The sequence below is a fragment of the Dysidea avara genome, chromosome 2 (assembly GCF_963678975.1).
Source record: "Dysidea avara chromosome 2, odDysAvar1.4, whole genome shotgun sequence".
In the NCBI taxonomy this organism is placed as follows: Eukaryota; Metazoa; Porifera; class Demospongiae; order Dictyoceratida; family Dysideidae; genus Dysidea; species Dysidea avara.
In genome coordinates, this window is record NC_089273.1 from 47,964,186 (window position 1) to 47,990,628 (window position 26,443).

Sequence of the window (26,443 nt, forward strand, 5' to 3'; positions counted from 1 at the left end):
AAAATATATATTATATATATATTTAATGGAATTTTCTACTGGATGAGAGTAACTGACTGACTGATTCCTTCAGGCAAGCATAACTCAACAATGGCTAAGGTTACAGGGCTTGATTTTCTCACTTTTCGATGTTGCTTCGACCTGAGAGGTGTATTTTGGTATACCACAGTATGTAAAATGCATTCTTCACGGACTTACCAGTGTCCTCCTTTGTTCTCGTTAATGCATTCCTGAGCACTGATAGTAGTGCTATTATACTACTTATACACCTTCTTTTCTCTTCGAAGTGAGGTGTGAATGTGGTATATAAACATTGTTCTTATATTTTTTTAAAGCTATTACTGTGACGCCTCTCTAATTCAACACCTGTATCTAATCCAGAATATAGAGCCACATAGCACAGTAGCTGTGATGCTGTGCCCACACACTCGAGGTCCCGCAGCTGCATGGCAACATAGTTGCACAAAGTGTGGCCAGTAGAGTAAAACAAGAATACAGTCATATGGTCAACCATGCGGCTGTAGTAGGTCCACAGCTACTGGCAACATAGCTGAAAACTTGTCCATTCTTGTTTTTTTGTTTTTTTTTGTTTTTTAGTTTTTTTTTGTCATAAGGCGGATGCTATGATGACAGCAGATGAGATGACACACCACACATATTATTGTAGTAACAGCAAACAATAGACAGACAGCTACAGTAATAAATCTCTGTGAAAAGTACAATTATTATGGAGAATATACATTTTATCACTGTGAGTAATGTGTGTACACTGATCATATCTGTACGCAAGTGTACTCAAACTGGATCTATGTGTACCCACCTTTGAGTAGCACCCATATATGTGACTGCATTTGCGAAAAGGTATCTTTTCCACACATTTGACATACCATCAAACAAAATGATGTACCACTTGACTCCTTATACCGATTAACTTGCTCTTAGTATCAAAATGTAGCCACAAAATGTAGCCACATACTGTAGCTACATTTATCGAAAATTTCAAGCAGTTATATGCCATGATCAAACAGTTATGAATCTTTAGAGTTCAAAAAATGGGTCAAATTTGTGTGTGATAAAGGTAGGTACCTTTTCGCAAATCCGGTCACATATACATATACCTCTTTATGTACACATATTGCACAATGGAATTCAATACATTCCATAAAACACAATATTCATAGAAATTCCATAACACCAACTTGCCCAGACAGCTAAAGTGCATTCATCAACATACCAGACTACTCTAAAGAACAACACTATACCTGATGCCAAATTACTCTAATAGAACAATCACTTATATTGTTAGGATAATCAGGGGTTTAAATAACATTCGAATGATCAATGTATCTATATACCCTGTACATTCATATGTAATGCTGTTAAATACTATCTGTAATACCATACCTGTTTCACTGCCCATACAGAAGTCTCAATAGTAGCAGTGAAATTTATCCCGTATTCCACTGACAGCAGTGAAAAAGTTGTAATTGCAATTTCATTGGCTAGAATTTATGTTAACAATGTAGCGCCAATTAGTGTTGACACGTGTTTAGTACATAGTGACAAATTGCGTACATAGCAATGCTAATGCACAGCATGCGTATATGCAGCAAGCATGGTATTAACTGGGAATAGCATGGGTATAGTAGTGAAATTTGGGATAAATACCACTCTTGTTGTATTGGTATTGTATTCTTAAAGTCCTTTCTCCCTTTCTACTGGTATAATGCTACAAACCTAAATACCACACTGGTCTGATTTACCAACCAACCTAATGGCTTGGGGATGACCTGTCCATATTTACTAGTGCCATAGAAAGGTGAGTGATTAGTGAACCTTTCCCCAATTGGGAAACCTGTAACACAACTGGTTCATATGTACAGTGCCAAACTGCAACATGGGAGGTCCACACTGACAAAGATGCACAAAGATGCACTCACCCAGATAAGAATACAGTATTGTGCAGTAAGTAATGATATGATTGAAATATACTTAATATAGGTACAAGCCTTACACAAATATATATTATAATATGTAATATGACAACTTTGGACCTTGATGTCTAGTAAACATGGGTACCTTCAGCATGTGACAAGATGCTGTGTAGTCTCCCCGCAAGTGATGTAGCTATTACGGGAAATAGGCACATACCGTATATCAATTAAATTTGGCGGTGAACTAAATTTGGCGAATTGGCGATTCGTCACTAGTCCGCCAAATTTAAATTTCGTCAATATATATATATATTTTAAAACTCGTTGATAATTTTATTCACATAAACAAACACATTAAACAGATACAAATAAACCTTGGGCCAAGCAGTTGTTGAAGTAGGGTTTTTTTACAAAAATTCGTAGATACTGTTGAAACTGGTAAATTAGCGTGGTTCCACGCATGCAAATGGGTGTGGCTTACTGACTAGACTAGAACTCATACTCGATTAGTGGGTGTGGCTCTATGTAAGCTTGCAGACAGCAGCAGACATAAATTCGTGTACAGCCATTGATAAATGGGCGAGTATGCCTACAGACAGCAAATAAACCTGAAAGTGGGTGCGTATACGAAAGAAATTGGAGCAGTACAATGCGGCGTCAAAGCGAGTCAGTACAGCATCGTACTTAAGCCATTTGCCATTTTTTTAGTGAGAGCATTTCGCCAAATCTAAATTTCGCCAACTGTAATTTAATAGCAAATCGCCAAATATTAGCTTCACCAATATTTGTTGTCATACGGTAGTCTGTAAGCAATCTATCACAGAGTTGGAGCAAAGTGGACAGTGGTAGTAGCAATGAAAGATCCCAATGGGCACATAGCCTGTAGTTGTGCAAAGGTAATGCACAACTTCACGTGTATATTCAATCCTAGTGTCAACATTGCTAAAAACGTGCCCTACAGTGCAAACCTTTTTTTCTTTTTTTTTACATTATATAGTTGGTGACTGTGCACAGAACCACTGTGATACACATAAATAACTCAGGTACCTCACTGATGTATGCACACACCAAAGATATATATTTATATTTATTAGTGACTTGGGTTCACTCTCTACGTGAATGGGAATATGCCTATTAGAACATGGTTAGTAAAGCAAATATGCAAAGATGATGGAGAGTAGCATATCAGATTTACATATAGGCATGATTTGGCAACATGAGAAGACAAGTGAATGCTTCCATATTGTGATTGGCATAGTCAATGGACAACAGATGTGCCTAGATAATGGAGATCTGGGTAGGAAAGTCCACTGTATATTTTAGTATACAGTGTAAAATGCTCCAATACAACATTCAACTAGATCATTTGGATTGTTACATTTGCACCCTTAGGGTTTCTTTTGGTTGTCTGGCATGCAGGGATTTCTCCTAAAAAGCATGTGATTTGTAGCTGCATAGCACTCTATAACAACAGTACTTGCATTATTAAGTCAGCATACTAACATGTGTTTCTTGGTTATCAATACTTCTGCAATTGGGAGAGTGGTATATGGTATAATGCCTACACAAGATAAGGTATATTAATGTAGTTGGCGTAATGGTATTTCCGACTGGTCACAACAAACTTTGACATTATGACCTATCAAATAAGCTCCCAATAAACACTACATTATGTAAACTACTCACCATCATGTATCAATGGCTGACCATGCCACATGTTGGTCTGTCAAATCATGTAAAAGACATTAAACATTGAGCACTGAGTAGGCATTAACAGTAGCTGGTTTTCATAAACAACTTAGGAGAGAGAACACTATACCAGCACTTCCCCAGATTCTTCAACAAACAAACGGTATCTTATGTATGCATGGCAACCACCAAATACACGCATACACACAGCACATTCCTCACAGATATCATTATGTCATACTCAACACATTCCATGATTGCACAAATGCTTCCCTGTACACTCAGCACATTCCAGACAACACAAGCTCATTTATACAACTCAGCACATTCCAGATAGCACCTTGAGCAGAAGAAACTGCCTAATAGTTAGAAGTATATCCTTTTGGTACAACATTTGTTGTTGTTGTTTTGTTTATTGGTTGCTTGCAAAAAATTCAGAACTGAAATGTGACAGATAGCTAGCTTAACCTAATGTACTGTAAGATAATCTAAACAAAGACACAAATTTCCATCAGAAATTGATTTTAAATCACCATGTGACATTTACATGTAATTGTGTCTTGATTTGTAAGCCACCAGATGATATCCACCTCCTTTGTATTAGCCACTGACATCACATGATAGAACTCATAGTGTTAAGTGCTACTAAATAACAAGTTTGGCAATGTTGAATCAAATTAGCATAGTAAGAGAACATAGAAAAACTGATATACAAAACAGTTAGACTGCAATCCTAGATGTAGCCACACAGTTTGAAGAAGCTAAATGGGTTGTTGATTTATATTTAGGGACCCGTCGATTTCACCGGCAAAACTTTTGGCATAATGGGTGGGTAAAAGCAATGAGCAAAATGCTGGCATAATAGGTGCAATTTTTGTGAAGTGGACATAAAAATTGCACAAAAGATCGAGATACTCTAATAGAACAGTCAGACGCACTAAAATATCGACAATGCATAGCTAATTGTTACAGGAACAACAAGTGACAATCGAAATACCCTAATAAAACAGTCACACGTGTTAAGCAATATTAGCTAGCTTCTTGCTTTACATGTTAGAAGTAATTGTTGATCGAGATACTCTAATAGAACAGTCACTTTAAGGCAAAACTGTAGCTTTGCAACTGGAAATATTCAATTAACAAAGATCAGTGCTGAGCAAAATTTATAATTCTTGAGCAAAATATGGAGCATAATAGGTGAAAAATAAAAGAATTGCTGGAAGGAAAAATAGGTGGGAAAAAAAGCAAAATAGACTGGTCCCTATTTATATTGCACTTAGGACAACTTGAAAATTATAATGCCACTGGGGTTGGTTGCCTATGAGGATGTTACCTGTATTAACACCATAGACAACAAAGTCTCCACAAATAATAATTAGCTGTGATAACTGGTTATAAATGGCTAGTGATTTTGTGCTGTGTTCACTTGTTTCTCCCATGGCACTTCTCAAGAGTGACCTGTGTGTTTGTTGTGCTGATGTAAGCCCTGAATACTAGAGGCAAATAGATGTACATTTTATGGCTTCTCGTAGTACTTGTAAAGGTGGCTTTTACCTTATATATGTGCACAAGCGGCTATTTATCTAACTTTTTTGCAACAATTTTGAACTTCAATTTACACAGCACTTTAGAGGCTTACCAATGTACCAATCATTGTCCCATGTACACTCGCATGCATTCACACTATCATAAAACAGACATAGCTACATGGAATGGGCTCACTGGATTCGAGGTACGCTGGAGCATTCCCAGACTGGGTTTTCCTGGCTGCCGTCTTCACTCCACACCACTGTTATGACATGTGGTGCTACTTATCACACGTATAATTCCGATAAGCGAAATTACAAGCTGTCTTACTACACACCACTACAAGCTGTCTTCACTCCACGCCAGATTACAAGCTGTCTTCACTCCACACCACTGCTATGACACGTGGTGCTACCTATCACACACGTAATTCCAATAGACGCACATACGTGTGCACATGATGTAATTGCAATTAGCGACACTGACTCACTCAACTGATGGATTATGTTTAACTGCAGCCCTACCCACATTAACTTGGTTTAAGGTTTTAAACTTCATGAAATGTGTTGCAGTGAGATATCATATTCCATTACAAAAGGTGTGAGAATAAAGAAGGCTGTTTCTTGCAAGAAGCTTATCTTAATTTGAAAATGTACTATCATTGTGCCCAGCTAGTGAAAAGTATATCAATTTAGTTACATAAGTGTGTCGTGCAACCCAAGAAGTCGGTGCACCACACTGAGTATATTAACAGGAAGACGGTAAACGTGATTTTCATGCCTTTTAGCTCCATGATCCATTATCTGATTGAAACCAAATTTGCAACAGGAGTGCCAGCGTGGTAGGGGAGTCTACATATGAAATTTTAAGAAAATTTCCCAGCCATTTGTAGATATGAGCGGCCAAAGTTTTGAGTTGTTTTCTTCTACTTCTTCTTTCTGCACACTTTGCAAAATCTGCCATATAATACAAATGCATACTCTGATCAAGCTGCACACTTAAAGGGCTCATTAAAGCGGATCTCAGTACCAAGTCTTGTAGGAATCTGATGAACATTCATGGAGTTATGACCGATTATTTACATCAAATAAGGCTGAACATCTGTCACACCCACAGCATAAACCCCTTGAAGGAATGAGCTGAAAATTGACTATGTAGATGGAGTAACCATCGTATATAGGAGTGTCTTTTAGTGGCTTGAAAAGAATTGAGATAAAGACCAAGGAGATATGACACAAAACCTAATCTGTGTCACAATTACACAATCAAATTTTATGAAAAAAAACACTATTATTTTTCACACCAACCAGGCAAACTGCTTAGAGCAATGAGTTTAAAATTGGCATGTAGCTGGAATAATCATTATAGAATGTCCTTACAGTAGCACAGAAGAACTGGATTACAAACCACTTAGTAATGATTCGAAAGCGAACTACACGTAGCAAAACATTATTTACCTCTGAAAAAATCAAGATCAAGATTCTCTAATAGAACAGTCACCCTAGCATTCAACTACCAAGATACTCTAATAGAACAGTCGCATTGCAGCTACAGATAAATCACTCTAGCAATTCAGATCATTACAAGTCATCCTGTAGGGAGATCAGCTTGGAACCAATTCACCCTGTAGAAAGTTCAGCCACAAACAAATCACATTGTATAGAGTTCAGCTACAAGCAATTAAGTCACCCTGTGGAGAGCTCAGCTAGAAAAAGTCACCCTGTACAGAGATCGGCTAAAAACAAATCACCCTGTAGAGAGTTCAGCTAGAAAAAAATCACCCTCTAGAGAAATCAGCTACAAACAAGTCACTCTGTAAAGAGTACAGCTACAAACAAATCACCCTAGTGATATCAGGTAAAAACAGTTCACCCTGTAGAAAGATCAGCTACAAATAAGTTACCCCATAAAGGGGTCAGCTACAAATAAACCAACCTAGAAAGTTTGCCCACAAAAAAAATCACCCTGTAGATAGATCAGGTCAGCTTGTAGAGAGAAACAGGTCACCCTGTAGAGAGATCAGCTACAAACAACATTACCCTAGAGAGAGTTTAGTCACAAACAAATTACCCTGTAGAAAATTCAGCTACAAACAAATATCCCTGTAGAGGGTTCAGCTAGAATCAAGCCACCCTGTAGGGAGAATCCTGTAGAAAGTTCTGCTGCAAGCAAATCACTCTGTAGAGAGGTTAGCTGCATTTCAAGTCACCTAGTAAAGAGTTAAGCTGAAACAAGTTATCCTGTAGGGAATTATTGGCATGTAATAAAATATACACATATATATATCATTATTTTGTATTTATTGATAAATCAAAAATAGTTAAAGTATTAAAATCTACTTCAAAATTTTTCTGCTTCCTGCAGCAAAGAAAATATATAGGTTTAAAAAGCTCCTAAGCTGGCCATAGGCTGGCTTTAGGATATGTAAATACAAAAAGAAGTGGTATCTAATCCAAAACAGCCAAGCTATAAAAAAATAGAGCAGCCCCAAAAAAGCTATAGTGAAATCCTAAGTGGTGGCCAAGAAATGGCTGTGATGGTAGGTTAATGGTAAAAATTTTAATAACAACAATTCAGGTGAATTTGGTGCCGAATCCTAGTGAAACTTGGAGGAGGTAACACAAATTCACCTGAATTGTCATTATTAAATTATTTGCTATTAACCTACCATCACAGCCATTTCTTGGCCGCCACCTTGGATTTCACATCTTTTTCACCATAGTCATTTTGGGGGGCAAACTCTTTTTTGACAGCTAGCTGTTTTGGGTTAGATGTATGTACCATCAAACACATTAAAATACATACCTTTTTCACTTTCTCCAAATTTACTAAAGTGAATAGATAACTGTGGTAGCCACATGCTATGTCCATTACTGGAAACCGTGATGATGGTGCTTTGTCTTTACAAATTGATTCTACATGCTCAGCAAAATTCTGTATATATTCAAAGAGATTAGAGATAAATAGAGAAATTAGTAAGCAGTACTGCATAGCTAATCATATGTACAGTATACCAATAATATAGTGTACTATTATTATTATCCTCTATATGTGATCGTCTCAGCAAAAACCCCGATTTACTTGCACTAGTATGCATAATTATTGAGAAAACCGAAATTTCGTAACCAGTGTCGGGGCAATCATTTTTAAAAAGTAACTTGTTACATATTACTTGCAACTGAACTATCTAGTTACAGTTGCATATTACCCACAAAACAAAGTAACTATAATAATATTACATATTATATTATTTTGTGTTCACAGCCTTAAACTGTCAATTGTGAAACTAACACCTTATCAGGTGACATGATTGCATTGTTGGGCAATCTACAAATCTTAATTATAAGTAACAAGCTGGTGAACAAGCTTCATTCAGTATGCTTCGTTACTTCGCTTGTAGCTAGGAATTATTCAGTGCATTAATAACAAGATTATTGTAACTTCGTTACTTGCTGTATTAATATTGCATAATATTAGACTCATTATAGTAACTATATTACTTAGGTAAAGCATTACATTTGTAAGTAAAGTAACTTGAGTTATATCACCTGCTTTATAGTGTATTTCATTATTACTTTGTTACCATAAAAGTAATAATTATTACGTAAAGCATTACATAAGTAATGATTTACCCCAACCTTGTTCGTAAAATTACGTATTTTATGTATAAGAAAATACCCATGTATTTATCAAGCTTAAAGAAGGAAGACTCAAATCGAATAAAACTTTATACTATCACTTTGTTTAGTTTTTGTAGCTCAAACAGTATGCATGTTACAGTGTTTGTTTACAATGCGGTAAACTTAAACAAGATTGTCATCATTCCGTCTATTAAACTGCCTTCATACCCATATGCGAAAGTAACCACAGGGCTAACACTATACTTTGGCTGATGTGCTAATCCATGATGAACATTTTAAGCCTAATTGCAACGTTTTAGACTAATTCAAACGGAAGTTATGGTTGTGAATGCAAGTGTCTGTAGTTTATTTTTAGTATGGTTGCTGTATAAATCGATTATCGTGCTCTTCCTACTGTCTACCATTATAATTCCAAAACTACTCACCACAGGAGGTTGAAGCTTTGGTGATCCATTCCTTGGACACTGCAGGTAATGCTGAGAAACTAAAAAAATTCCAAAATTGTGCGAACAAGTCGGGTTTTTGCTGAGACGGTCACATATATTACAACAGCTTGGCATGGAAGTAAAAGTAACTACAGCTACAAAAAGATCTGATAACTGGAACAGCTAAGATGGAATGTTCAACTGTAACAAGTAGAAGGAAAATTAGTAAGTAGGACTATGTACTAGTGAAATGAGGGAATAGCTAAAATGTGGGGAAACAATGGAAGTTGACAATACATGCAGATATACTAGTTGGCATAAAGTTCCTGTACTTCTGCCCATAATTATATTACAATATGAATGAGATTTAAATGTCCACTAGTACATCTATAGATATAACAGCCTCTCTTGTTTTGATAGTTTTGCAATTTCCTTGTTTCATTACTGCTTGTTCTTTAATCCTTAATCCAACTTTAAATTATTGATTTCCTTCTGTGCGTTTAGTTACTTTTAAGACTACTGAACCTAAGCATACCGCATTAAAAATGAATGGCACCAGGCATGTATATAATTATAAAATTAATTTAGTGTCTGAACATGTGCCCTCAACAATCACTTACATACTGAAGATTAAGGTGGCCATTACTCTTTGTTTTCAGGAATGTTTCCAGGAATGTTTCACTTGTTATAAAAGTGTTACAAACAAAACAACAGTATGAGAAACGTCTTGACGTTTAATCTGTTTTATGGAGAAAATGGGTGATAAGTGTGGTAACTAGGCAACACAGCCACAGGGAAGCTGTATTATGCTATCGCAAATTGGCACCTTGTAGAGAACTGCTACACAAAGGAGGACAAAGAGAAGTTCATGATGTATGTATTGTAGGTACTATGGTTAACAAAAAGGCACATCTCGGGATGAAGTGATGTTGAACAGTGAATAAAATTAAACAATATAATTTCATATGGACTTGTTGAAAGGGTTTTGGGTGGTCTGAAGACATTTTCAGGCTTAACTCTACCTAATCAATGCTACCAAGTTGCAATGGAGGGAACTGAGGCTAGTTTCTGGTGCTATTTTTGGTCAGTAAAACCAAACCATCATGATCCCTAATATACAGAATTTTCGTACTGCATGAAAAGTAATTTTGGGCCTTATATAATTGACTCGTGCTCTACGTTTAGTCTTGCTGCATTCTTAATTATTACTTAATTTTAACTCTAACTACATAGCTATTTAGTTTGCCATACAATAGTAGGAGTGCAATTAATCCCAAATCACATGGTTTGTTTTGCAATTGCCCTGTAAGGTAGCCAATAGAATAACAGAATTATAGAAACCTTAAAAGTGCAACAAGAAAGTGATACGATGAATAGCCAGTCAAATAAGCTGACAAACAGAAGGTCCTTTAAGTGCAACAAATATTGATATTTTTAGTAGCCAATCAGAATTGCTGACATGTGAAACCTTTAAAGTACAACAACAAGATGATATAATAATTAGCCAATCAGATTAAGAAACCTTTTATGTGCTGGAAGAATTATGCAATCACCTGTTAGAAGTTAAAGGCCACACAGAACTGGATAGAACAAGACAGACGATAGATTGTCGTGTGACCAAGTACAGTCAGTATGGGCATGCAACAGACAAGTGCTTTTACAGTAACCAAGAAAATGTTGTTTTCACACATCAGAGGTTTAATAGTGCCTGATTGAAAATTAATCATTTTTGCTGTGGATACTCCCTTGGGGTGGGGCACCTTCTGTTTCAAATATGAGTTGAATCCACTAAGCCATCACTGAGATTATGTGCCTTCAAAGTTCGTCTTAGTTTCTTCGTATAATATTTTTTCGTCTTATTCTCCTTCTTTTCTTCCCACTTAGAAAAATCACTATATCTCACGCTTGCTTTACTGAATTTTCTTCAAATTTGGAAGGAAGTAAGAACATAATGCAGTACATTTGCAATCCAAATGTTGTTCACATTCAATAAAGAAAAAGGAAGTTATACACAATTTAAAAAAAATTCAATAGCAATTTTTTGTCACAGCCACAGGGTAAACTGCTTGAAAAAATGACTTGAAAATCAATCTGTACATGGAGTAACCATCGTAGTGCAAACCTTTTGCAGTTTGAAAGAAATCGCACTAACAGTAATTGAGTTACGCATAACAAAAATACCAACCATATGTAAAAATCACACCATCAAGTTTTGTTCAATAAAAAGTAATACTTGCTACACCTACCAGGCAAATTAGTTAACAGAATTAGGTAGAGAGGTAGATAAATTAGTTTAGAATACACTATGAAAGTGAACTAGATGTAACAAGTGTACAATCGAGATACTCTAATAGTGCAGTCACCCTAGTGGAACATTCAGCTATATAATAAGACGATCTATTAGAACGTTCAGTAACAATAAAGTCACTATGTAAAGAGTTCAGCTGACAACAAGTCACCCAATAAAGATTTCAACTACAATCAAGTCAACCTTCAACTAGTACAAAAAACAAATCACCCTGCAGAGAGTTCAGTTACAAACAAGTCACCCTGAAGACAGTTCAGCTGCAAACAAATCACCCTGTAGAGAGTTCAGCTATGTTGCAAGTCACCCTGTAGAGAGCTCAGTAGAAACAAGTAGCTCTGTAGAGAGATCGGCTAGAAACAAATCACCCGGTAGAGAGATCAGCCAGAAGCAAACTACCTTGTAGAGAGATCAGCTTGATCAAGTCACTCAGTAGGGTGTTCAACTACAAGTCACATAGAGAGAGATCAGCAAGAAACTAGTAAACTTGTAAAGAGATAAACTACATTAAATCACTGTGTAGAGAGATCAGCTTGAAACAAATCATCCTGTAGAGAGATCTGGTAGAAACAAGTCATCCTGTAAAGAGTTCAGCCAGTAGGGAGTCACCTTGTAAAGAGAAAAAAATCACCCGGTAGAAAGATCAGCTAGAAGCAAGTCACCCTGTAGTGATGGTGAAGTGATTCCTGACAATGAGTAGAAAAATGCACTACAGTCTTACTATATGTGACCGGATTTGCGAAAAGGTACCTTTTCCACACATTTGACATACCAGCAAACAAAATGTCATAACTGTTGACTCCTTGCACTGCTTGACTTTCGGTTTGTATCAAAATGTAACCAAGTGATGTAGGCATATTCATGGAAAATTGCAGACACATGCTTGCAATGATACAAAAGTTACAACGTTTGGAAGTTGAAAAAATGGGTCAAATTTTATGTGTGAAAAAGGTACCTTTTCGCAAATCCGGTCACATATACAAGTTTACACTTAACGGAATGAGTGCTTTTCATTGTGGGTTTGAGCTTTATATTATGACACATGCAGTCATGTGTCAACTACTACCAAAACATGATAAAGCAGTTTAGCTGAGCTTCAGTCATTGAATTTTTGTAATATATAATGTGTCCAATTGTCTGATTTTGAATAAAATGTGATAATTATGATGATTATGAATATTGAAAGCTCAAATAGAAACTCTAATGATAATAAAGTTAGTGTTGAGTAAGTATGGCTATAGTGAATGTCTGTACTTTGAAAATAGTGAAGTCTGTGGAGGTTTGCAGTGAGACTGGGGTTAATATTAAACCAGGAAAATAGTTCAAAAGATTGAGACAATCTAATAGAACCGTTAAGCACTCTAATAGAACAGTCATCACAAGCAACAGAGAGAATGAGAACCATTGTGTGTATCCCCAAGAGGCTAATATTATGTTCTTGGCATGGTGCTGCATACATAACAGTTGCTGTCCTTTATTATTATTATTATTATTATTACTAGGACCGGGTCACACATAACCAAGTAAATTTGTTAACATATAAAACAATTTGTATTTGCTTTGTCTAACTGTGATGTATAACAAGTATTGTAGGACCTCCATTATCCGAACATCTGTTTCAGTTCAACGTTAAAAGCATCCAGTTAAGTGAATTTGTTCAAATAAATGAAGCCCATTTGTTTATATAGTTACGTTCAACTACTCTAATAATACATACACTTACTCTAATAGAATGTTCACGTCATGACGAAATACTCTAATAGGTCACACATGCCTCAGTGCAGTGGTCCCTTTAATGTTCGGCCATCAATACCCAAATGTTTTGTTATTCAAACAGAAGTGACTGTTCTATTAGAGTATTTTGTTTAAGTGTGTATGTGCTATTAGAGTATTTGAATGGAATTCTATATATAAATCAATCGGTTTAACTTTCTATTATTTACTGAATTTAAATTATAGAAGACCATTGTACAGATAACAAGGGGCAAGCCATGTGCACAGTGTACATACACAAAATACATGGTCATATATTATTATAAAGTTGATGTCACCAGTACCAATACAAAGACACTGAAAGCTCAGTACAACTTTGCAACAATGTTAAAGTATGCTATCAAAATTATAGGGCAACAGATGGACCAGCCAACACAGAGCAGAACTATCATAGAAAGATTGGGAGTCATCTATCACTTAATTTCATCGTATGTGCACACAACAGTCACACATTGTAAGTTAATAATACAATAAAATGGATATTATAGCAATTTATTAAACAGTGGATCCTCAATGATCTGAACAGCACTGTTCTCATGTTGATAAAAGTAGTGAAATTGTTCAGATTATTGACTATATACAGAACCCTATTCAAATACTCTAATAGAACAAACACTTGTTCTCAAAATACCCTAATAGAACAGTCATTTCTACTGTTGGGATTAGCAAGTGTTCAGATTACAGGAGTTTGGATTAGCGAGGATCTATACTGTCCACATACATTATAAGCTATATGCCAATAGTTTATATGATAGAATCTTAGTATGCACACTACTAACATGGCTACCCACTCCCAAAATGACTAGCTCATTACTATACTATTATTCTCTGACATGTGTGCCTATATGCACCAAATAAACAGTACTGATATTTCTAGGGAAGCTGTATACACAAAACATGAACAAGTCTTATTTATAAGAACAACTGCTCATATCAGTGATTTTACACACAAACTAGCAAATTCGCTCTAATTATAAGAATCTGCTTTTATTCATTTATCAATTAGAGTATTACAGTCTGTATGAATCTTATGTTTGATGCTGTCTGTAAGCTTACATGGAGCCAAGCCCATGGCCACTAGCAAGAGTTCCTAATATATAAAGAGAGGAGAGTAGCCTACTTCAGTATAGCCTGTACAAATGCATATCTCGAAGTTATGATGCAATACCTATAGTCACTTTCAATGTGCTAGTTGGTCAGGTCTCTACTCAGTATTAAGTTTCAATTACCTTTGTAGTTTTGCTTCAAAGAGCAGTCCACTGATGACATTGTCAACACTCAGTTACACTGTATGTGTAACTTGATATGACATCCTAAAGAAATCAAAGGTTTACTGTATTACTTTGAGATACACACCCTGTAAATGATCATGATAAGTGGGTGTGGCTCACAAAAAAACTAGATTGTATCAGGACTAGGTTAAAACACTTCAATGTGAAGTAATTGATCCATTGCACACATGATCCAATCCAGGTCAGACTCAGATATTGATTACGCGTCAGACGATGTAACCCTGTGAAAGGGATCAGTGGACAGCTCACTGTGACTGAGCACTAAATCTACAAGCAGAAATTTCAGCACAAGAAACATTCAGGATACAAATTCATCCTTCTGTCAGCCTACAACATGTGCAACAGTGTAGTGCCAATTTATCAGTAAATTTAATAACAATTAAATAGTGAGTATTTCGCCAAATTAACAACTGCAAATTGCCTAAATATTATTTTGTTGTTACACAGCATTTACACATGCTTTGAGGTTATGTTATGATGTTATCACTTGTCAGCAGAAGTCTACCAAGTGAGTGGGCAAAAGACAATACCAGTTAATAACCTGTTTTTCCACACCGTTTCACAATACTACTATACAGATAACAAGCATCAACTCTGTGCTTAGTGTACATACATAACAATATTATATGGTTAACTTATATAAAGCTAATGTCCCCAATACCATGCATGACACTGAACAGGACCATTATCAACCCCATCTGCTTTATTCTCTAGTAACAATACTACAGTATGCTATAAAAATTATAGCATTACAGATGGACCAGCCAACACATCACAGAGTAACAATAGTAAAGAAAGATTGAAAGATATCCATTACTTAATTTCACTGAATGTACGTACAATAGTAACACATGTGACAATCTCAGCTAAAACCTGTCTAGTTCGCACAACCTCCAAAAATATAATTTTTTAATTTCTCAACATTATTTGCATAGTCCAAGGAATGGTTCACCAAAGTTTCAGACTTCTGTGGTGAGTAGTTTTGGAATTACAGCGCTAGAAAGTAGGAAGAACAAGGAAATCAATTTGTACAGTGACTATACTAAAAATAAACTGCATTCACAGCCATAACTTCCATTTGGATTAGTCTACAAAGTTAGAATTTAGCTTACAATGTTCACCATGGATTGGCAGACCAACTAAGGTATAGTTTTAGCCTTGCATTCACCTGTGCATAGGCATATGAAGGTGGTTTTGTTAAAAAAACAGCAATAATTTTGTTTATGTTTACTACTCCATAAACAAACTCATGTGACACGCAAACCATTGGGGCTACAGAAATGAAACAAAGATTTTTGAACTCCCCGTGAGTAAGATGGTGTATAGTTTAATCGATTTGAATCTTCCTTCTTCGAGTACTGGCCCAATAAAAACTTGCATATTTTTTCTTGTAGCATGTGTAATTTTACGAATTATTTAAAATTTCGATTTTCTCAATATTCATGCTTGTGCAAACTAGATGGGTTTTCACTGAGACGGTCACATAATGTAAGTTATCATACATACGTACTGTACACAGTCATACATTACAAGCTATATGTAACAACAGACGTTTAACCAGAACATAACTATCAAGACACACGGTAGTGTGTCGTGCGGCCCAAGAAGCCGGCGCCTAACACACGTGAGTATATTGACAGGAAGAAAGAAAACGCAATTTTCGCACCTCCGTAGCTCTGTGCTGCCTTGATGAAACAAGACGATTTTTGCTGTGGACACTCCCTCCACCTTCAGCACTCCACATTCCATATTTGAGCGAAATCGCTTCACGCGTTCCCGAGATATGCGACTTCAAAAATTGGCTTAGTTTCTTCGTTTTTTTCTTCTTATTTTTCTTCCTCTTTTCGCACACTTACAAAAACTGCTATAAAACGCGAACGCCATATCCGATTGCCTTGAAATTTGGCACACTGAAGCGGGGTATAAAGGTGCATCTCTGTTCCAACTTTGGCGAAGATACGATAAACAGGAAAAGAGTTATGATCGATTATTCACGAAAAATAACACCAATATGTTGTCACGCCTACAGGGTAAACCGCGTATGGGAAGAAGCTGAAAATCGGTGGGTGAATAGGTTAACTATTGAACCAAACACCTTTTGTGGTTTGAAAGAAATCGAGCTAAAAACCAGGAAGATAGCATAAGCGACCGATTAACGACCATAGCACGTACCTTGCAATGTATTTTCGTGCTGGAACGACCTATCATCATCCAGTTTTCACTAATAACATCGTCTGACCTTGGTCTATCACGTGATAAATTTTGACTTGAATGTCGAGTTTACTTTTTTCTCCACGAACGGCAATGTGATAGCATGTAAAGTACCGTTTATCGACCACCGGTACTTATTATCGATCGTCAATACAAATGCTGCATACGAATTATCGACCAAGGTCTTAGCTATAATACTTGCAAAAACTCTGCCACTACCCCACATACCCCATGCAATACAGTTGGTTATATAGTGTTATGACAAAAAAAATTATTGTAATCGGATATACATAACAGAAGTCATGTGCATCACAAGTTTATACAGTATATTTATCCACACAAAAGGTACAAAGTCTTTGTTGTCCGTCACTGTCCATTACAGTCTCTTCCACACAATCTTCATGCACCCATCTTCCACATCCACAGTAGATCCATTCTGCTCCAGCACCTTCCAATACATCATCTTCATACCTTCCAAAGCACATACAACATGTATCTGGGTCAATAGCTTCATCGTCCTCGTCCTGTCCAGTGCAATCAACAGATTCACTAGTTCCACTGATCACAGTCAAAGTGTTAGTCACACTTACATCACTATTCCTGACTCCAGATGTGGCTGTTCTAGTAACAGTGCTAGTAGCTGCAGTAGCAGGTAGATTTTTGGTACATGTCTGATCCTTAGGCTTTCTCTTAGCACTTCCTCTTGTTGATGACACCTTAGCCTTTTCTTGCTGCTTCATTGCCTTTTCTCTAGCTTTCTCCTCTGCTTTTCTAGCTTTCTCTTCTCTTTTTCTCTTCATTTCTTCTTCTCGTTGCTGTTTCTTTGCAATACGTTCAGCCTTTTTTTCTTTCTTTCTCTATAAGTGCATCTTTCTTAGCTTTCTCCTTTTCTTCAAGCATGGCCAAGCTTTCATCGCTTGTAAGTAGTCGTGCTTTGGGTACTGATCTTTTAGGTGCAGCAGGAGTAGTAGAGGTACTACGATTTGTTACTGGATAAATGAGAAACTCTCTTAAGGGCGGGGTAGAATTCTTGGGGCATGATGTGATAATGGTTATTGTACTCTGATTGTCTACAGGTGGTAGTGAGGTAGCAGCTGATCCAGGTGAAAGTAACTGCTGCTCAGAATTTGTAGGCAGTTGCTCAGAAGTGACTGGCAATTGCAACTCAGAAGATGTTGCTCCAGGTATTGCTGATAACTGCATATCCATAGAGACCAGTTCATCAGTTACTTCATCTTCAAGATATTCGATTGGAATAGGACTGATTGGAGTAATTTCCTGTAAAGAATCAAGTAATGATCCACTTTCCTGTTCTGTAGGGATGGAAATATTCACCTCTGGATGATGGAACCTCATCCATCTGATGTAGTTGGCATCTACATACAAGTCATGTCCTTCTTCATATCGTCTCTTGAATAACATCTCTTGCTCCAAAGTAAATCCATCCCTTCTTTCATCTGTGGAAGCACCACTGTTATCTCCAACATTCATATCACCTTGGCAAGGATGTTCAGCATTAGAATCATTATCAGAGTTTCTTTCAGGTCTGACTTGTACAACACGAATAGCAGAAACATTAAGTGGATAAACACCACAGGTTCGAAAGCCTGATATGATATTTGTTGGAATAACAGCTTTTGACCAGGCTTGAACAAAAAGACTGACAAAGTTGAATTTTGTAATTACTTTTCCAGGATTGGTCTGAAAAAAATCGTGACACACAGTTCTCCACCGTGCTTTAAGTGGGGATAAAACTGTACAGTCTAGAGGCTGAGCCTCATGAGTGGTGTGTGGAGGCAAACATAGAAGCAACACTTCATTTCTTTTAGCATACCGAACAACCTCAGGCTGATAATGGGTACTGTGCCCATCTAGGAGCAACAGAAGTGGACATTCACACACTGCGTGCTTCAGGAAGTGTCCACTCAACCAAGATTCAAACAAATCAGTGGTGATCCACCCAGAATCACTGTAACCATAAGTCATACCAGGCAAACCACCACTGGTCCATGCGTGGTTAACGCCTTTTGCTTCAAAAATTACAGTAGGTGGGATGACTTGCCCAGTAGCACTCCCACAAGCAACAATAGTTATTTGTCCTTTTCTGCCTGTTGAACGATATCGAACCTTTTTAGCTCCAGTTTTTGTCACAACGTTAGGTGCCTTAGGATCCAAAGGGACTCCACTTTCATCAACATTATATATCTGCCCTGGGGAGTTCGTTATTCCATGTTTCTGCATCACAGTCTGAAGCAAAGCAAAGTAATCACTAATTGTCTCTTCGTTTACCGCATCCATGCGAACATGTGCAGTATTATCTCCTCTTCTTAATGACAAATCACCCTGGCTATCCCTGAATGACCTCCACAAACCTTGAGTTATCCCACTCTCTTTTCTTAACACACCCTTTTGCTTTGCATATGATTCTGCAATATTTAGAACGTCTCTTCTTGTCTTCCCAAAGCCCACCTCAGAAGATTCCTTTAAAAAATCTGCAAGTTTTTTCTCTTCATCATCACTTAGGTATTTTGGTGGACCAGATTTTGTCCCATGTTTTACTCTGCCACTAACCCTATCTTTCAATGTTGTAGCTGGAACACCATAGACTCTAGCAGCTTCATTAACTCCACACGTGGTGGTTTCTACAGCTTCCATGGCATTTTTCATTTGCTCATTTGTCCACTGCTTCCTTCTTTTCTTAGTTGGTGTGTGTAATACCGCCGGTGCTGACTTCGAACGCTTCCTTTTCTTCAATACTTTCCTCTGTCCTTGGCGTCGTGGCATATCGAACAACATGATTATAAGCAATGGTTACAAGCTAAACATATATCACTATACATAATTCAGCTTACAGGCGACTCAAAATACGTGAGAATTGGCAAGACCATTAGCACGAGGTAGTAGAATAACACGGGGAGTAACCGAAAGAAACACGGAAAATACTTAGGTCGATAATCGGTCGCTTACTATACAACGAAAAAACCAACAGTGTGTAACAATTACGCAATCGAGATTAGCTAATAAAAAACGATTACTTGCCACGCCTACCAGATAAACCGCTTGGGGTAATGCTTTGAAAATCGCTGTATAGATGGAGTAATCATCTTAGAAAGGCTCTTCAATGGTGTAGAAGAATCAGACTTAAAGCCACGGGGTTATAACACGAAATCCAACTTGGTGCAGCAAGTGCGAGATCGAGATACTCTAATAGAGCAGTCATCCTAATAGAGCAGTCATCCTGAAGAGAATTCAAGAGATCAGCTAGAAACAGGTAACCTGTATAGAGATCAGCTACAAACAATTCACCCTGTAGAGTGATCAGCTACAAATAATTCAACCTGTAGAGAGATCAGCTAGAAGAAGTTACCTTGTAGGGAGTTCATGCAACTATGGAAAGAGATAGTTCAGCTAGAAGAAATCACCTTGTAGAGTTCAGCTACAAAGAAACTACCATGTAGAGAGTTCAACTACAAACAAATCACCCTGTAGAGAGATCAATAGAAGAAGTTACCTTGTAGATAGTTCAGCTACAAAGAAACCATCATGTAGAGAAATCAGCTGCAAAAAAATCATCTGTAGAGAATTCAATTACAAACAAATCTCCCTGTAGAGAGATCAGCTAGAAGAAATTATCTTGTAGAGTGTTCATCTACAAACAAATCACCTTGTAGAAAGATCAGCTAGAAGGAGTCACCTTGTAGAGAGTTCAGTTACAAAGAAACATTCAGCTGCAAACAAATCACCTGTAGAGAGTTAAGCTACAAACAAATCTCCCTGTAGAGAGATCAGCTAGAAGAAGTTTCCTTGTAGAGAGTTCAGCTACAAACAAATCACCCTCTAGGAAGATCAGCTAGAAGAAGTCACCTTGTAGAGAGTTCAGTTACAAAGAAACCACCACGTAGAGAGTTCAGCTACAAACTAGTGACCTTGTAGAGACATCAGTTACCTTGTAGAGAGTCAAGCTACAAAGAAACCATCATGTAGAGAATTCAGCTGCAAACAAATTAACTGTAGAGAGTTCAGCTACAAACAAATCACCCTGTAGAAAGATCAGCTAGAAGAAGTCACCTTGTAGAGAGTTCAGCTACAAAGAACCATCATGTAGAGAGTTCAGCTGCAAACAAATCACCTGTAGAGTGTTCAGCTACAAACAAATCTCCCTGTAGAGAGATCAGCTAGAAGAAGTTTCCTTGTATAGAGTTCAGCTACAAACAAATCACCATGTAGAAAGATCAGCTAGAAGAAGTTACCTTGTAGAGAGTTCAGCTACAAAGAAACCATCATGTAGAGAGTTCAGCTGCAAACAAATCACCTGTAGAGAGTTCAGCTACAAACAAATCTCCCTGTAGAAAGATCAGCTAGAAGAAGTCACCTTGTAGAGAGTTCAGCTACAAAGAAACCATCATGTAGAGGGCTCAGCTGCAAACAAATCACCTGTAGAGAGTTCAGCTACAAACAAATCACCCTGTAGAAAGATCAGCTAGAAGAAGTCACCTTGTAGAGAGTTCAGCTACAAAGAACCATCATGTAGAGATATCAGCTGCAAAGAAATCACCTGTAGAGGGTTCAGCTACAAACAAATCTCCCTGTAGAGAGATCAGCTAGAAGAAGTTTCCTTGTAGAGAGTTCAGCTACAAAGAAACCATCATGTAGAGAGTTCAGCTGCAAACAAATCACCTGTAGAGAGTTCAGCTACAAACAAATCTCCCTGTAGAGAGATCAGCTAGAAGAAATTACCTTGTAGAGAGTTCAGTTGCAAAGAAACCATCATGTAGAGAGTTCAGCTGCAAACAAATCACCTGTAGAGAGTTCAACTACAAACAAATCTCCCTGTAGAGAGATCAGCTAGAAGAAATTACATTGTAGAGAGTTCAGTTACAAAGAAACCACCATGTAGAGAGTTCAGCTGCAAAGAAATCACCCTGTGGAAAATTCAACCACAAACAAATTGCCCTGTAGAAAGATCAGTTAGAAGAAGTTACTTTGTAAAGAGCTCAGCTGCAAACAAATCACCTGCACAGAATTCAGCTACAAACAAATCACCCTGTAGAGAGATCAGCTAAAAGAAGTTAGCTTGTAGATAGTTCAGCTACAAACAAATCACCCTGTAGATAGATCAGCTAGAAGAAGTTACCTTGTAGATTATTCAGCTACAAACATTCACCCTGTAGAGAGAGCAGCAAGAAGAAGTCACCTTGTAGAGTGTTCAGTTACAAAGAAACCACCATGGAGAGTTCTATGATAAATATACGTATTATATATATAAATTATAATTTGTACATTTACTGATAAAATCAGAAATATTTAAAGTACATCTGCTTCACCTTTTCTTCTTCCTGTAGTAAAGAAAAAAAGACAGGTAAAAAAAGTCCCAAGGGTATACAAATACAAAAAGAAATGAAATCTAATCCAAAATAGCCAAGCTGTAAAAAAACAGTGCGGTCCTCAAAAAGGCTATGGTGAAAAAAGATGTGAAATCCAAGGTGGCGGCCAAGAAATGGCTGTGATGGTAGGTTAATGGTAAAAATTTTAATAATGGCAATTTAGGTGATTTTTTTTGCCAAGACCAAGTGGCACAAAAATTCACTTGAATTATCGTTATTAAAATTTTTACCATTAACCTACCATCACAGCCATTTCTTGGCCGCCACCTTGGATTTCACATCTTTTTTCACCATAGCCTTTTTGAGGGCCGCACTGTTTTTTTTACAGCTTGGCTGTTTTGGATTAGATATTAGTATCCTTATACAGACCAGTGTTACGTGAGTAGTTAGCAACAAGTTTATAGTTGTTTGCGAGTGAATCTTCGGGTTTGTTTTGAGACGTGAACAGGCAGCACTATTATAATACAGAATCTTAGTACATACTCCACTGACACTGCTACCATCCACAAGTTGAATAGCTCATTACATCTACATTTGCACTGCTATTGTAGTCATTATTACTCAGTGTTAACAATATTACAGTGCTTGGTTTTATTGCTATGGTAGCTATAAGCCATGTTATCTACAATAGATTTGTCTTGACCAGCAGTCGCACATCCAGTGCTACAAAGGTATGGTAAAAGCAAATCTTCAAAGCATATTATTTATCTTATGACACATGTGACCGCATCATTAGTATACAACATGCACAGTACTGATATGTCTACAGAAGCTGCATACACATAAAACACAAACAAGCCTTATAAGAACGACTGCTCTATGATAAACTATTTCTTGGTGCCCCTTACTCGATCCTGAGCACAGTAAACAGAGTCTTTTATCATAGAAATTTTGTTTTGCTACCTTTTAGCTAATCAATGCTTGTAGCTACAGTAGCTACAAATAGTTAGTCGCCACTTATGGACTAGCCACTAAATAACAGACCACACAGCGTAGTATCAGTGATTTGAGAGTAGTACAAACTTGTAAATTTGGTCCAATAATAAGACTTTTTGCCCAACTGACTATAGGCTAAAATTAGGTAAGTGTATTCTAATGCTTTTGCACATTTTAATACTCAAATGGAATACCCTGAAAACTACCTGCAGTAAAGTAATAGTTGGAGTACATTACATAGAACTAACCTCCAAGTAAGAAAACATCGTTGTTTCCACCAATAATAGTGTTTTCCCTCATAGGAGTCATGAAGTCAATTGCCAGGTTTAACGCGCAGGCGCGCAGCGCATTTGAATTGGTTGCTATGAGTTACAAACCGGCCTTACTAGTTACTGGGCACGCAAACAGGCTTTACGAGTGGTAACTAACGAATTACTGGTTGTCAGGAACTGAAAAGGGATGGCGTTATATAGAAAACTCTATTCAATAACGAAACCACGGAAGAAAAAATCCCATTTTATTTTTCCTGTTTTACTATCGTCTAACACAATCCCGGTGAGCATTTGTGTGTGTGCTAAGTAGTTTCGCTGTACATTAATTAATTAATTATGTAATTAATTAATTATTTATGATGTCACTTATTATTATTACTGTTACTTGGTTATATAATTAACACTTTACAGTGACCAGCACTGAAGGACTGACAGCAACATGTGCTGCAGCCTTAGGATTACATAACCTAATTTCAAGGACTTAGACGTAACGACTTGACTTAGTGCTTCACTTAGTGACTCATAAGATGTAACAGAAAAGGGACCAATGTAAAGAAAAAATCCCTCCAATCCCAGGATTCGAACTGCAGGTCACCCAATGTCTAGTCGGGGCCACACCTAGTCTTTCTCCAGGAGGGATGGTTTCTTCCTTAAACCTAAAGTATTACAAGTACATGAAAAATTTGGAATTTTCAACTAGAGTAGGGACCATAGCACATTGATAAAAAGTACTGAAACAAGTTGGAGTAGTCCATGACAGTAAAACAATAAGAAGTGTTATATCCACTGCTTGAAGGTTCTTGGTTTACTAATTTGTTAAGATGCCTTACTGTAGATATACTGATAGTAAAGTGTCAGTAGACTTAAGTATATGGAACATAATTATTTTACTAAGTTTTAAACTCTCAGTAAAACATCAGTGAATGCGGGTTTACTGAAAAACTACTAAAATAACAAACAATTAACTGTTCCATGTACTGGGGATATAACACTGTAGTAAACTAAGATATTTCAAGCAGTGATCCCTACTGTGCTCAAGATACCATAACGAAAAATGCACAGTAGGGATATAACATATTTTCTTATTGTTTTACTGTCAGGACTGCTCCAACTTGTTTCAGTACTTTTTATCGATGTGCTATGGTCCCTACTCTAGTTGAAAATTCCAAATTTTTTCGTGTACTTGTTTGTTAACTTTTTTTTGCAAATAATTTTTTTATGACTGGTGAACCCGCGCATACCGCATCTGAAATGGCACCACGTGCCCCAGCTATATCAATTATCATCTAAAAAGTGAAGTATCCATTATGCTTCGTTGTCAGCTATGTTCAACCCGTTACACAGCATTTTGAATAAATAACTTTCCTGGAAACACCTCTACAATCTACACATACCAAAAAAATGAAGTATCCATTACACTTCGCTGTTGGCTATGTTCGACCCATTACACAGCAATACGAATCAAGAACTGTTTGAAAAGCACCTCTGCAATCAAAATAGCCACTATGAAAATTATGAACGATTTCCATATCGAAGAGAAGCCATCACGTGCTCGCACCAAATCGACACCTTTCCCTGTCAGCAATGATGAATGGGACACAAAGGAGGACACCATGAAGAATGCATTGTACGTACTACGGTATGCCAAAAGGCACCTCTCGGGCCGAAGCAAAGTCGAACAGTGAAAAAATCAAGCCCGTAGCCTTAGCCGTTATCCAGTTATGCTTGTCTGAAGGCATCAGTCAGTCAGTTACTTACTTACTCAGTCAGTCAGTAGAAAATTCCGTAAAATAGAAAATTCTGTAGCAACTTGTTGAAAGCGTCTCAGGTCAATCTGAAAGCTTGTTTGGGCTTAGTTTTACCTCACCAATCTGCCTCATCATCATAAGGGAAAATTGAGGCTTGTTTGTGGTTGATATTATTTCATGGACACGCCTACTCCTTTGTGGTCCCTACTATATATTATTATTAACACTTTACAGTGACCAGCACTGAAGGTCTGACAGCAACATGTGCTGCAGCCTTAGGATTACCTAACCTAATTTCAAGGACATAGACTTAATGACTTGACTTAGTGCTTCACTTAGTGACTGATAAGGTGTAACAGAAAAGGAACCAAAGTAAGGAAAAAATCCCTCCAACCCCAGGATTCAAACTGCAGATCACCCAAAGTCTAGTCAGGGCCACACTCAGTCTTTCTCCAGGAGGGATGGATATTCTTCCTGAAACCTAAAGTATTATCATTAACACTTTACAGTGACCAGCACTGAAGCAACATGTGCTGCAGCCTTAGGATTATCTAACCTAATTTCAAGGGTTTAGACTAAATGACTTGTCTTAGTGACTGATAAGGTGCAACAGAAAAGGGGCCAAACTAAGGAAAGAATCCCTCCAACCCCAGAATTCAAACTGCAGGTCACCCAATGTCTAGTAGGGGCCAGCCTTTATATTCCAGTTGCTACAAATCAGAAGATCATCAGAAACCATGCATAATAAATTATTTGCATATATATATATATAAACTATTAGACAATAAAATCTGTATAGCTTCTGAAGGACTATAGGTATGCCCAGACCTCTGCTCTAATATGCCTCTTAACCCTGGAGCAGATCCCAATTTCAAGCTATTATTTGTGTGTTGTAGTTGAATTGATACTTCTCCAATCACATTCTATCATATGAAGAACTTCTCTGCACAAAGAAAAAATGCATAAAATAAAAGCACAGTGCATTTCTGAAAAGCATAAAAACAAGCATAGTGGGAAGAAAATTGGGGAAATGTCAAAAAAGCATACTAGGCAAATTTTGGAGCAAAATAGACTCAAGCCTACCCTGTAGAAAACTCAGTAGAAACAAGCAGCCTTGTAAAGAGATAAGCTAGAAGCAAATCTCTCTGTAGAGAGATCAGTGAGAACAAATCACCCTGTAGAGAGATCAGCTTGATCAAGTCACCCAGTAGGGAGTTCAGCTACATTTCAAGCCACCCTGTAGAGAGATCAATTAGAATTAAGCCACCCTGTACAGAGTTCAGCTAGAAACAAGTAACCTGCAGAA

The 26,443-nt window shown here is 37.2% G+C and overlaps 2 protein-coding genes across 4 annotated transcripts in view; both read right to left on the reverse strand.

Annotated features, from left to right (window-relative positions):
• LOC136247508 (uncharacterized) overlaps nucleotides 1-26,443 on the reverse strand; it is a 161,725-nt gene that overhangs the window by 72,578 nt on the left and 62,704 nt on the right. For 2 of the 3 annotated variants that reach the window (XM_066039230.1, XM_066039232.1), the window contains exon 4: nucleotides 7,956-8,084. The exons of the other annotated variant lie outside the window; for it this stretch is intronic. In XM_066039230.1, coding sequence (XP_065895302.1) covers nucleotides 7,956-8,084 — 129 coding nt within the window. The remainder of the gene's footprint in view (nucleotides 1-7,955; nucleotides 8,085-26,443) is intronic. 3 annotated transcript variants of the gene reach the window in all.
• Nucleotides 17,624-19,581, reverse strand: LOC136246107 (tigger transposable element-derived protein 6-like). Its single transcript, XM_066037576.1, has one exon. It carries the CDS (start codon nucleotides 19,579-19,581, stop codon nucleotides 17,632-17,634), a length of 1,950 nt encoding a protein of 649 aa, XP_065893648.1. The 3' UTR covers nucleotides 17,624-17,631.